General features: G+C 43.1%; 1 protein-coding gene across 1 annotated transcript in view; it reads right to left on the bottom strand.

Annotated features, from left to right (window-relative positions):
* The window catches only part of LOC124116403, a 91,944-nt gene that overhangs the window by 21,182 nt on the left and 57,353 nt on the right, over positions 1-13,409 (bottom strand). Inside the window, exons 39-43 of the mRNA XM_048385193.1 lie at positions 9,461-9,553; positions 7,775-7,869; positions 5,444-5,591; positions 4,081-4,198; positions 3,183-3,381 (exon numbers count right to left, since the gene is read on the bottom strand). Of these exons, the coding sequence (XP_048241150.1) occupies positions 3,183-3,381; positions 4,081-4,198; positions 5,444-5,591; positions 7,775-7,869; positions 9,461-9,553 (653 nt within the window). The remainder of the gene's footprint in view (positions 1-3,182; positions 3,382-4,080; positions 4,199-5,443; positions 5,592-7,774; positions 7,870-9,460; positions 9,554-13,409) is intronic.

Raw genomic sequence — 13,409 nt, 5'->3', positions numbered from 1 at the left:
CCAGTGTGATATTTTATTGATGAGTATTAATATACAAAAAGACGCAAAGTTTAAAGATTTTGTCATCCAAGAACATGAATCCAACACTTTCAGTTTGTAAACAATAATAACCCGTGTCTTGAATGTAAAAAGTACAGGTAACAAGCTTCTATGGATGAGATATTTGTGATGTCATTAAATTGTTTCGTCATGGTAACTGATGACATCACAATGACATCATCGCAACAGGTGACATCGCAATGATGTCATGGTAACAGATGACATTGCAATTATGTCATGGTAACAGATGACATCACAATGACATCATTGCAACTGATGACATCACAATGACATCATTGCAACTGATGACATCACAATGACATCATGGTAACTGATGACATCACAATGGTGGACAAAGCATGGCGAGATTTAATTCCATTTCAGGGCTATATTTATCAAGACCTATTGCGTGATCCCACCCAAGTGATGTCTCCTTCAGAAACCAGCATTCGATGATAGAGAGTAAGTGAGTGAGTTGGGTTTCACGCCACTTTTAACAGTATTCAAGTTATTTCATGGAGTGTCAGCTTAATGTGGGAGGAAAGCCCGAAGTGATGCAGGTCTCAGACGTTTACCACTTAGGTGAAACCCACAAGCATGGGTATGGTGCTGACAAAGCTAGAAACATAAGCAGGATGAATAGAGATTTGAACCCACAATCATAGGGTTCTGGCGTGCCAAAGGGATGCAACTCTGCAAAGCAATTTCAGACCTTACACGGCGATGCACACCGCGACTGTACCACCCGTGCCCCCCATTGGGTGATATTGTACACATACATCACATCTGGTGTTTGTTTTTTTCATAAATTGCTTTTAGGATTTTATGACATCTTTATTGGTGAAAATATATATATAAATATAAAAAAAATAATTTTTGTCTTTGTAGGAATAAAGTGTCAGTAGGATAAAAAAAACACAAACTTTCAAAACTTTATTTTTGGCATTTTTGTGAAATGTGACGCAAATGTTAAAATGTTTACACTGGAACGAAACCACAAGTATGAATACTATTTGATCAACCACACTGGGCCATTTAAAACTGAGCACTTTACACAGACAGCAGGGAGGCAGTTTGTGAAATTTTTAAACACAACTGTCATTATCAGGTGTAATGTTAACACAAGAAAGCACTCAACTGGACTTTTAAGCCAAAAATCAAAAGGCTTGTTGATCCAACATAAAAGTCATAAAAACAAAAAACCTTGGCATGTCCTTGTCCTTCAAGCTGACCCAGGTTCGATTTCCGACACGGGTACAATGTGTGAAGCCTATTTCTGGCATCCCACGCCGTGATATTGCTGGAATATTGCTAAAATGGCGTCAAACCAAACTCACACACTGTTTACATGATATTTTATGAGAGCTTTGATTGGATGTGTTCACAATGCCGTCAAGACATGGAGGGACAAAGTTACCAGTTTAGGTCCATATTAGGCAGGCAAAGGTTGGGTTTGTCGCACAGAGTTCAAGTCAAATGACTGCTGCAAGTAGTATTATACATGTCCTTATTTCATTGGCTGACTAAATATAGTCACACTTCACCACTACACCCTACATCGGCCCAATGTCATGGGGGAGCAGAATGTGTACAAACCCATGAAGTACTCACGAAGCCCATGTGATGTACGATCATACACCGCCACACTTCCTGAAAAGGGGAGGTAACTATCACAAGGGGAGATAACTATCACACTTACTACAGGAAGGTCCTCCCCTTCTGCACACTCCCAGTAAGATCACTGCTGCCAGTGTGGAGGTGGCCAATACAAGAATCAAGAAAATTAGTCCTCGAATGTTGTGACATACCGTATTCGACGTAATATGCGCCCAGGGCGCTCTCAAAATTAGAAATAGGGGGCTCTTATTAGAATATTATTTTGGTGAAAAAAAACAGAGTTGAAAGATAACTTTCGTGGTTTATGCTGACAGCCTGAAATGTTTATGTACGACAGATATATTTTTCCAGAATTTAATTGCCCATAATTAAGGGTGCATATAACACACGAGTGCTTATTATTCGCGAAAAAAATAAGTCTTGTGTACATTGATCAATTGGAAGGGGTGCCAATTGGGATTGTTCACTAGCCAATATATTAGCAAATATCGCTGTGGGCGCTTATAAGAGCAGGGCGCTTATTACGTCGAATACAGTATATTTTTGGTGTATGCCTTTTGGAATGCAACACTGTGAATTTCAAAAATGTGTATGACCGACTTACTATGTTCAAGATGAATTTACATTTTTTTTTGTTTAATCAGATTGGTGTAGTGGTAGACAAGAAGACATGTGCAAGACGTAAACCGACTGTTATTGAGATGTCAAAAGGACCATGATTATGATACATGTCGTAAAATACAATGAATACATTACAATTGGTACGATATTACTGACTAATGGAAAAGCACCCAACTTCCCCCTAACGTATTCAACGTCACAGCAGTCATCACTTGTTTGTAAACAAAACGGTTCCGAGTTCAACTCAAGTGGGGAACTGTCACTGGTGGTAGAGATAGTATAGAGTGCTCCACAGGCTATCGCTGTGAAGAGGTTGTCACAACAGATGCTGGCAACTAAAGGGAGACAACTTCAAAGAGCAACGTGTGGCACCTCGGAAAGTGGGGTCAGCCTCCCCCTAAATGGCCGACCAATAGTTTGTGTACCAGTTAGTCAAAATAGAAAAATTGTGCAGCAACTCTGCACAACATATTGACATTAAATTTGATCAATTAACCTAAATCTTTTCATTTTCATTTTAAAATTCATCATAGAGAGGTCGTGCACCTCTTAAAACGGTTTCAGCTTACAGCTTAGAACGGCTTTCGGCCACAGTCAAATGTGTGGCAAACCAGCCTGACTGTGCAAGGATCACCCAAACACTCGCTGCATTTTTTTTTATTTTAACCTATAAATAACAACAACAACAACAACACACAACAACAACAAAAGTCCATTTGCACAGTACTTTTTCCATACTGGATATCATGGTCAAAGCTCACCATTATTACACCCGTAAATGGATAACGATGCACTTGAACGTCATTCTCAGCTCTCTGGGGAGTATACAACCCTAACTGCTTGAGAGGTGCAAGCAGGTTAAGAGTCCCCATCTCATCCTACCGGGTACCCATTTGCCTACTCACACTTTGTTTCCCCCGGCGCGAAGTCCCTCTATGATGCTGCCTGGGTGGACCCGCTTATGTTCCATGTCCAGAGACGGGATGTTCTTCTTGGAGTAGCAGAAGAAGATGCTGATGGAGGTGTCCTCCAGGTCCCTCAGCTCCCGAACCGTCCGGCCCAGGTGGTCGTCAAAGTCGCTGTTCCGATCGGGTGGCATTATAGCTGAAATATTGAAAGGTTTAACTAAATATCAATACCATCACAAAACTAAATATCAATATATATAACTTTTGAGGTACAATCGAGCATGATCTTTTGTTGTTGATTGCAAAGAGCGTCATACGACCCCATCTTCCCAAGGCAAGTGAGTTAACTGACTCCAGAAGTCCAGTTCCCACCCTTGCTGAACTAGGTTGGAATTTCAAGGCTCGATCATAGCGCCACCAGTGCCTTTATGAGTTTTGTCCCTTCTATGTTTCTCCTATTGACCAATCAGATTCCTTCACTCATATCACTTGCATTTGCTTCAAACAAAATGGTGGCAGCCAGTGAAAATAACCGATCGATAATCAAAATCTATATTGTAATAAAACGAGTATTACGCCGCGAAGTGCATCAAATCAGTTTAGCACCTTGAAAAGATTCGTAAAATATCTTTCGATGCCCATATTGGCGGTACACATGCTTTGCAAATCCTGCAGTTGACAAAATCCTCATGGTGAAATCCATGTTGTTCTTTCTGCGATTTTGATTGGATTATGCATAGACTTGTAAGTCCAGCCATAATGTAACTCCGGAATACCATCCTAGTTCGACAAGGGTGGGGAACTGGACTTTTATAGTCAGTTAACGCTGAGAAGATGATGCAACCCATGCTCAAAAATTGTTTGATCAGGGATTCAAAATTCAAGGCAATGTTACCTTGCAGTTCAGGAATGGACATGATGTGGAAAGACTTGTCACACTGCAGGAACGGCGCCTTCATCTCTGCTGCACGCAACACCTTCGACGCAGGAAACATGCAAGGGTCCACAATGTGCTGCAAGGAAAGAAAATGTTGAATTTCCTACAAGTTTTTCAGTTTGGGCCATTTTTTCTAGTGGTCTTCATGGAATATGATTAGGAAGTTATCTCCCATTGCATTCTACACATCAAGCTCCTTCCCAGCATGTGATTCGTTACACTCTTGGCAACATCGCTGCCACCAGTGTGGGCACAGCCATCACAAGTATCTCTGACCCCAAATGTGATAACAATTATACTTTTGTTTATGTCTTTGGGAATGCCATCATAGTTAATCGTGAAAAGGTTTTCGACTGACAATATTTCCCAGATGAATTTACCTATTTGTTTGTTTGATCGGATTGGTTCGAGATTGCAGATGAACGGAAAATCGAACAGCTTCTCCCTCACATTCTTACCGTACCAATTACATGATAGTTGTAATTGAACAGAAATTCAAATTGACAGAGAAAATAATTTAGCAGGGGAAGAGTATTTGTGGTCACGTGAGTCATTACTTGTTAGTAAACATAACGGTCAGTCGGTTGCGAGTTCAACTCCAAGCATAGTTGTAGCCACCTATCACAGTGGGGAGCTTGACTGGTGGCAGAGATAGTACACAGAGCTCCGCGAACGAGAAATTGCTGTGAGGAGCTTGTCTACACATATTACTTCTAGTTCTTTAGACACTTGAGGTTCGTTAGTATCCCAGGATTCCCTACATCCTGTGTTATGGACGTATATATATTCTATGAGATTGTGATGTTGGGAGCAGGAACATGAAACATACAGTGGAACCTCGCTTATCCAGACACTTGCGTTTTCTCAAATATATTCTGTTTTCTGTACATATCACTGAAAGGTGAGGTTTCCGGATATCTGGGTCCAGGTGAGCAGGGTTCCTCACCCTTAATCTCACAAGTCCCACCTAAAACTTGAATGACCAGTCCCTGATAGATAATTCTAAACAATTTCTGAACCTTTTGCTTTTGATTTAATTATGTAAGTCTAGTTAACCCATCATTAAGTCCCAGAAATAAAGTTATCTATTTTAAAAATATACATCTACAAAATAAAGAGAAAAATCCTAAAGAAGCCCAGAACAAGGCTTAATTTCAGGCAATCTAGACATGCCAAATCATTCTTCATGATTCATTTAATAATTTATTCTCTGTGACCTGGGAGACACTAGCTGATAACATTTGTATATTGTACTAATTTGTAGATAAAGTAATTTTTTAGAAAGAGAGAAGAAGTATTTTGCAGAAGTTTTCCGTCTTACCTCTGATTGGCAGTCCATACAGGGCACGAAGTAGTCGTATTGCACACCGCTATAGGACTCGGAAATAAGGCACTCGAACACCTCATGGACCAGGAACAGGATATTCTCTGGTTTGTATCCCTGCACCTTGACCAGCACGTCAGTAGCACTGCAACATCCACGGACCATCATCATTGGGGAGTCATTGGGAGTGAGTGAGCGAGTAAGTGTTTAAGGCCGTTTAGAACATTATAAGCCCGAAGTGATGCAGGTCTCAGACATTTACCACTTTAATGAAACACACGAGTACGGGTATGGTGCTCACAAACCAAGAAACATAATCGGGGTGAACCTAGATTTGAACACACAATCATAGATTTCTGGTGTGCCCAAGGGACGCAACGCTGCAGAGGAAATTGCGGCACCTTAGACAAGGCCACCCGTGGCCCCAGAGTCATTTGGCTTTCAAGCTGCATGACAGAATGTTAGTTACATCACAGCATCAGTTATAAAGGATGGTATATTTACAAAACATATTTGGAGAATACATCAATTAACTCACAATATCATGAAATGAAATTTGATAGATATGTTCTAATAACTAACAGATGCCGACTCAAGAATACTGGTTTCACAGTTGTTAGCGATTTGACAGATAAACCTCGAGTCCAACTCAACAAACATCAGGGGGCACCGATGGCCCAGTCGCATAAGGTGCCAAGATTCGCTGTGCAGAGTTGCGTCCCTTGGGGGCATCAGAAACCTATGATTGTGGGTTCGAATACCGGTTCACCCCCAATTATGTTTCTAGGTTTGTCGGCACCATACCCGTGCTCATGGGTTTCACTGAAGTGGTAAACATCTGAGACCTGCATCACGTCGTGATATAACTTGAATAATGTTAAAAGCGGCTTTAAACCCAACTCACCCACTCACTCAAAAAAACATCAACACAGGACAGTCCATGGATGACAAACAAACCAGACAATCTAGTGATGGAACAATTGTCCCTAAAGTAAATGGGTCTCCCTGCTATCCCCTACCGATTTCACCTCATCATCACTTGAATCCATACGGGGTTAGATTCACCCATTTTTTGGTGCCTCTTTTAGACAATGATTATGATGAGGGAGGAGCAATCAGCAGATCCTGGTCACTAAGGGCCACAACTCTGCACAGTGAATTGACAAACTCAGTAACAAACATTGTCTTCAAGGTTTCATGTCTATAAAAACTTGATAAAGTTTCATCTGGGGTGATAGAGACAACTCATTAAACCATTTGGACTTCCAGATTATCTCCCCTTGTCATAACTCAGGGCGAACAGCTTTAGCACTCATTGAAGTTTGTTTGTTGTTTAATGCCGCACTCAGCAATAATCCAGCTATATGACGGCGGTCTGTAAATAATCGAGTCTGGACCAGACAATCCAGTGATTGACACCATGAGCATCGATCCATGCAATTGGGATACAATGGCATGAATCAATCAAGTCAGCGAGCCTGAGGCGCCTCTCACAACAAGCCTTTGACAGCAAGCATGGGTTGCTGAAGACCTATTCTACCCCGCATCTTCACAGGTTTCTCATTGAAGTGCATTGTCCATGCTAATTGTAAGTGAGTGAGAGAGTGAGTTGGGTTTAACGCCGCTTTTAACAGTATTCCAGCTATAGCGGCGTGTCAGCTTAATGTGGGAGGAAAGCCCAAAGTGATGCAGGTCTCAGACGTTTACCACTTCGGTGAAACCCACGAGCACGGGAATGGGCCTGACAAACCTAGAAACATATTTGGGGCGAACCGGGGACGCAACTCTGCACAGCGAATCGCAGCGCCTTAGACGACTGGGCCACCCCTGCCCCCTGCTAATTGTAAGATTAGAACTGGTCAAACTATGCTGGTCGCAAGAGGCGATTTAATACATTGGGTGGCCCGACTCGATGACTTGGCTGATGTCAACACACCCCAAAGTAGTGGTGGCACGGTATACTGATGCTTCGCTGGATCGTGAGTTTTTATTTCTCGAAACAAGCATCGATCACAGCTGCTCACTAAGTTAAAAATATCAATTCTTTGGCCAACCTATCTTTGAAAAGGTTGCTTATGGTCCACAGATTAGAGCACATGTAAGTATCGTGATACGTATCAGATCTTGAGTAAGGTATCGTGATACCTATTGCATCACACAGTTGGTGTATCATCCCAGCCCAACCCAAAAGATGTGGATCGTTGCTCATAATACCACTGGATTGTCTGGTCCAGACTTGATCATTTACAGGCAGCCATCGTACAGTTGAAATATTGCTGAGTGAGGCGTTAAACTAATACAGACACTTGTACATGTGTGTTGACGTACCTGATCTGTAGGAGCAAGGCCGTGTGCTGGTTCTTGTTGAGCAGTGAGCCCTTCTTCCACATGACTGACCCATCTGTCAACTGATGCAGACGAACCTGAAAGACATCCCTACATTTATCCAGGGGAGAGTGAGAGTGAGGCTTCTCCTCCGGGATCCCCAAGGTCAAGGACGGTGAGAAAAAGAGTTCAAACTTACTGTTACATGGGAAGTATGTCAGCCATATGGTATCCAGAACAAGTTATACATTTATAAGAAATACATTTACACTATCTAAAACCTGTCGACAATGGAAAGTACAAAACTAGATGATAACAGATTTGAATTTAAAAAAAAGTATGTTACCATGAACAAATACGACTATACATAGCAGTACATTATAAACACTGGCTAGTAGTTTGATCACCAGCAACCACATAAGGAGGTCATCTTATTGGGGTCCAAAGGATTTACAGTAACTCTGCTACCATCTCTCCACTTGCTGACACCATGGTAACCGAAACGGATTCACACCATCCCTCCACTTGCTGACACCATGGTACCCCAGCAGGATTTACACCATCCCTCTACTTGCTGACAAAATGGTACCCCAGCAGGATTTACACCATCCCTCTACTTGCTGACACCATGGTACTCCAGCAGGATTTATACCATCCCTCTACTTGCTGACACCATGGTACTCCAGCAGGATTTACACCATCCCTCTACTTGCTAACACCATGGTACCCCAGCAGGATTAACACCATCCCTCTACTTGCTGACACCATGGTACCCCAGCAGGATTTACACCATCCCTCTACTTGCTGACACCATGGTACTCCAGCAGGATTTACACCATCCCTCTACTTGCTGACACCATGGTACTCCAGCAGGATTTACGCCATCCCTCTACTTGCTGACACCATGGTACTCCAGCAGGATTTACGCCATCCCATCTACTTGCTGACACCATGGTACTCCAGCAGGATTTATACCATCCCTCTACTTGCTGACACCATGGTACTCCAGCAGGATTTACACCATCCCATCTACTTGCTGACACCATGGTACCCCAGCAGGATTTACACCATCCCATCTACTTGCTGACACCATGGTACTCCAGCAGGATTTACACCATCCCATCTACTTGCTGACACCATGGTACTCCAGCAGGATTTACGCCATCCCATCTACTTGCTGACACCATGGTACTCCAGCAGGATTTATACCATCCCTCTACTTGCTGACACCATGGTACTCCAGCAGGATTTACGCCATCCCATCTACTTGCTGACACCATGGTACCCCAGCAGGATTTATACCATCCCTCTACTTGCTGACACTAGGTACCCCAGCAGGATTTATACCATCCCTCTACTTGCTGACACCATGGTACCCCAGCAGGATTTACCATCCCTCTTGTTGACAGTGCATATCTTTCTGACTATGCACCCATTCCTTCTGACCTTAATATGTCTGAATAAAGATAAACTTCAGTGTTTGCAAGATGAGATTGTTTTATATATGTATCTGAATATGTGTTGCCAGGGCTATGGTCAATCTATTATCTCTGGAGACCTACAGTGGTACCTGGGTAGGGTCGGGTAATAGAGGGGTCGGATCCCTGGTAGTAAACCCAGACTCGTCCCAGCCCTACTGACAGAGCTCTACATTCATCACCCACTCTGGTTTCATATGAGCATCCCTACCTGTGCCCTGTTGAAGAGTCCGGCGGGCAGGTAGTCGTAGGTGTACATCATCTTGGTCTCCCGATACCCTGTCTTCAGGGCAGGCCAACTGTACTGAAACACAGCAGGGAAACATTCAGCCATACACTCGTTGTCAGATACAATTTACCATTCACTTACCCTCATGGTTTATTCTCCCTGCAGTGTTTTATTGTATGATAAACAATGACCACAAGTTGTTTATTTCTTAATGAAGTGACAATTTTGAAGGCGAGTGTCATTTAACATTGACTGACCTCTGGGTTTCAGACGTTTCAGGACAGATGCAGGCAAAAGCAGGTGATCAAAACTGGATTGGATTGTTGAGGAGAGGGAATAAACACATTGATTCAGTACAAGTTACATGAACACTTCATATAAATGCCACAACCTTTGCAAAAAATACTACAAGCAATTTGTGGCATTCGCTGACATTGGATATGTGATACATCATAATTGTCTAGTAGAATTTTCGTTCATTGGAGCAAGACACACTTTACTTTTCATTCTTGTGGATCAATACTTGTGGTCTTTTTTAGTTCTCCCTCTAATTCATTAGAGAGACACACTTAGTTCTCCATCTAATTCAAAAGAGAGTCAGGTTTAGTTCTCCATCTAATTTATAAAAGGAGTCAGGTTTAGTTCTCCATCTAATTTATAAGAGAGTCAGGTTTAGTTCTCCATCTAATTCAAAAGAGAGTCAGGCTTAGTTCTCCATCTAATTTATAAAAGGAGTCAGGTTTAGTTCTCCATCTATTTCAGAAGAGAGTCAGGTTTAGTTCTCCATCTAATTTATAAAAGGAGTCAGGTTTAGTTCTCCATCTAATTCATAAGATAGTCAGGTTTAGTTCTCCATCTAATTCAAAAGAGAGTCAGGTTTAGTTCTCCATCTAATTTATAAAAGAAGTCAGGTTTAGTTCTCCATCTATTTCAGAAGAGAGTCAGGTTTAGTTCTCCATCTAATTCATAACAGAGTCAGGTTTAGTTCTCCATCTATTTCAGAAGAGAGTCAGGTTTAGTTCTCCATCTAATTTATAAAAGGAGTCAGGTTTAGTTCTCCATCTAATTCATAAGATAGTCAGGTTTATTTCTCCATCTAATTCAAAAGAGAGTCAGGTTTAGTTCTCCATCTAATTTATAAAAGAAGTCAGGTTTAGTTCTCCATCTATTTCAGAAGAGAGTCAGGTTTAGTTCTCCATCTATTTCAGAAGAGAGTCAGGTTTAGTTCTCCATCTATTTCAGAAGAGAGTCAGGTTTAGTTCTCCATCTATTTCAGAAGAGAGTCAGGTTTAGTTCCCCTTCATATAAGTGGAGAAGGACAGAGGGTAGACACTTGGCCGTTGTCTTCCACTGCGCAAGATGGGTAGTGCATGGTTCAGATTACACAGAGTCCACAAAACATAAACAGGTTGACAAATGAAAACAGGGGATAAAGGCTTGGGACAGTCAATCTTTCCAGCAATGACCCACCTGTGGTTCTACTGTTGGCATAACAAGGCACAATGTTGGTGTCCTCATCCATCAGAGGACAAGAGAGGACAAACTTTCCAGCAATGACCTACCTGTGGTTCTACTGTTGGCATAACAAGGCACAATGTTGGTGTCCTCATCCATCAGAGGACAATAGAGGACAAACTTTCCAGCAATGACCTACCTGTGGTTCTACTGTTGGCATAACAAGGCACAATGTTGGTGTCCTCATCCATCAGAGGACAAGAGAGGACAAACTTTCCAGCAATGACCTACCTGTGGTTCTACTGTTGGCATAACAAGGCACAATGTTGGTGTCCTCATCCATCAGAGGACAAGAGAGGACAAACTTTCCAGCAATGACCTACCTGTGGTTCTACTGTTGGCATAACAAGGCACAATGTTGGTGTCCTCATCCATCAGAGGACAAGAGAGGACAAACTTTCCAGCAATGACCTACCTGTGGTTCTACTGTTGGCATAACAAGGCACAATGTTGGTGTCCTCATCCATCAGAGGACAAGAGAGGACAAACTTTCCAGCAATGACCTACCTGTGGTTCTACTGTTGGCATAACAAGGCACAATGTTGGTGTCCTCATCCATCAGAGGACAAGAGAGGACAAACTTTCCAGCAATGACCCACCTGTGGTTCTACTGTTGGCAGAAGACAAGGCACGATGTTGGTGTCCTCGTCCATCAGAGGACAATAGAGGACAAACTTTCCAGCAATGACCTACCTGTGGTTCTACTGTAGGCAGGCAACAAGGCACGATGTTGGTGTCCTCATCCATCAGAGGACAAGAGAGGACAAACTTTCCAGCAATGACCTACCTGTGGTTCTACTGTTGGCATAACAAGGCACAATGTTGGTGTCCTCATCCATCAGAGGACAAGAGAGGACAAACTTTCCAGCAATGACCCACCTGTGGTTCTACTGTTGGCAGAAGACAAGGCACGATGTTGGTGTCCTCGTCCATCAGAGGACAATAGAGGACAAACTTTCCAGCAATGACCTACCTGTGGTTCTACTGTAGGCAGGCAACAAGGCACGATGTTGGTGTCCTCATCCATCAGAGGACAATAGAGGACAAACTTTCCAGCAATGACCTACCTGTGGTTCTACTGTTGGCATAACAAGGCACAATGTTGGTGTCCTCATCCATCAGAGGACAAGAGAGGAAATCTTTCCAGCAATGACCCACCTGTGGTTCTACTATTGGCAGAAGACAAGGCAGGATGTTGGTGTCCTCGTCCATCAGAGGACAATAGAGGACAAACTCTCCAGCAATGACCTACCTGTGGTTCTACTGTTGGCAGAAGACAAGGCACGATGTTGGTGTCCTCGTCCATCAGAGGACAATAGAGGACAAACTCTCCAGCAATGACCTACCTGTGGTTCTACTGTTGGCAGAAGACAAGGCACGATGTTTGTATCCTCGTCCATCAGAGGACAATAGAGGACAATCTTTCCAGCAATGACCCACCTGTGGTTCTACTGTAGGCAGAAGACAAGGCACGATGTTGGTGTCCTCATCCATCAGAGGACAATAGAGGACAATCTTTCCAGCAATGTCTCACCTGTGGTTCTACTGTAGGCAGAAGACAAGGCACGATGTTGGTGTCCTCATCCATCAGAGGACAATAGAGGACAAACTTTCCAGCAATGACCTACCTGTGGTTCTACTGTAGGCAGAAGACAAGGCACGATGTTGGTGTCCTCATCCATCAGAGGACAATAGAGGACAAACTTTCCAGCAATGACCTACCTGTGGTTCTACTGTTGGCATAACAAGGCACAATGTTGGTGTCCTCATCCATCAGAGGACAAGAGAGGACAAACTTTCCAGCAATGACCCACCTGTGGTTCTACTGTTGGCAGAAGACAAGGCACGATGTTGGTGTCCTCGTCCATCAGAGGACAATAGAGGACAAACTTTCCAGCAATGACCTACCTGTGGTTCTACTGTAGGCAGGCAACAAGGCACGATGTTGGTGTCCTCATCCATCAGAGGACAATAGAGGACAAACTTTCCAGCAATGACCTACCTGTGGTTCTACTGTTGGCATAACAAGGCACAATGTTGGTGTCCTCATCCATCAGAGGACAAGAGAGGAAATCTTTCCAGCAATGACCCACCTGTGGTTCTACTATTGGCAGAAGACAAGGCAGGATGTTGGTGTCCTCGTCCATCAGAGGACAATAGAGGACAAACTCTCCAGCAATGACCTACCTGTGGTTCTACTGTTGGCAGAAGACAAGGCACGATGTTGGTGTCCTCGTCCATCAGAGGACAATAGAGGACAAACTCTCCAGCAATGACCTACCTGTGGTTCTACTGTTGGCAGAAGACAAGGCACGATGTTTGTATCCTCGTCCATCAGAGGACAATAGAGGACAATCTTTCCAGCAATGACCCACCTGTGGTTCTACTGTAGGCAGAAGACAAGGCACGATGTTGG

This window comes from Haliotis rufescens, unplaced genomic scaffold, assembly GCF_023055435.1.
Source record: "Haliotis rufescens isolate VD_foot unplaced genomic scaffold, xgHalRufe1.0.p SCAF_55, whole genome shotgun sequence".
Taxonomy (NCBI): Eukaryota; Metazoa; Mollusca; class Gastropoda; order Lepetellida; family Haliotidae; genus Haliotis; species Haliotis rufescens.
The sequence above is the reverse complement of the archived record's forward strand: the minus strand, read 5'-3'. Positions and strand labels throughout refer to the sequence as shown.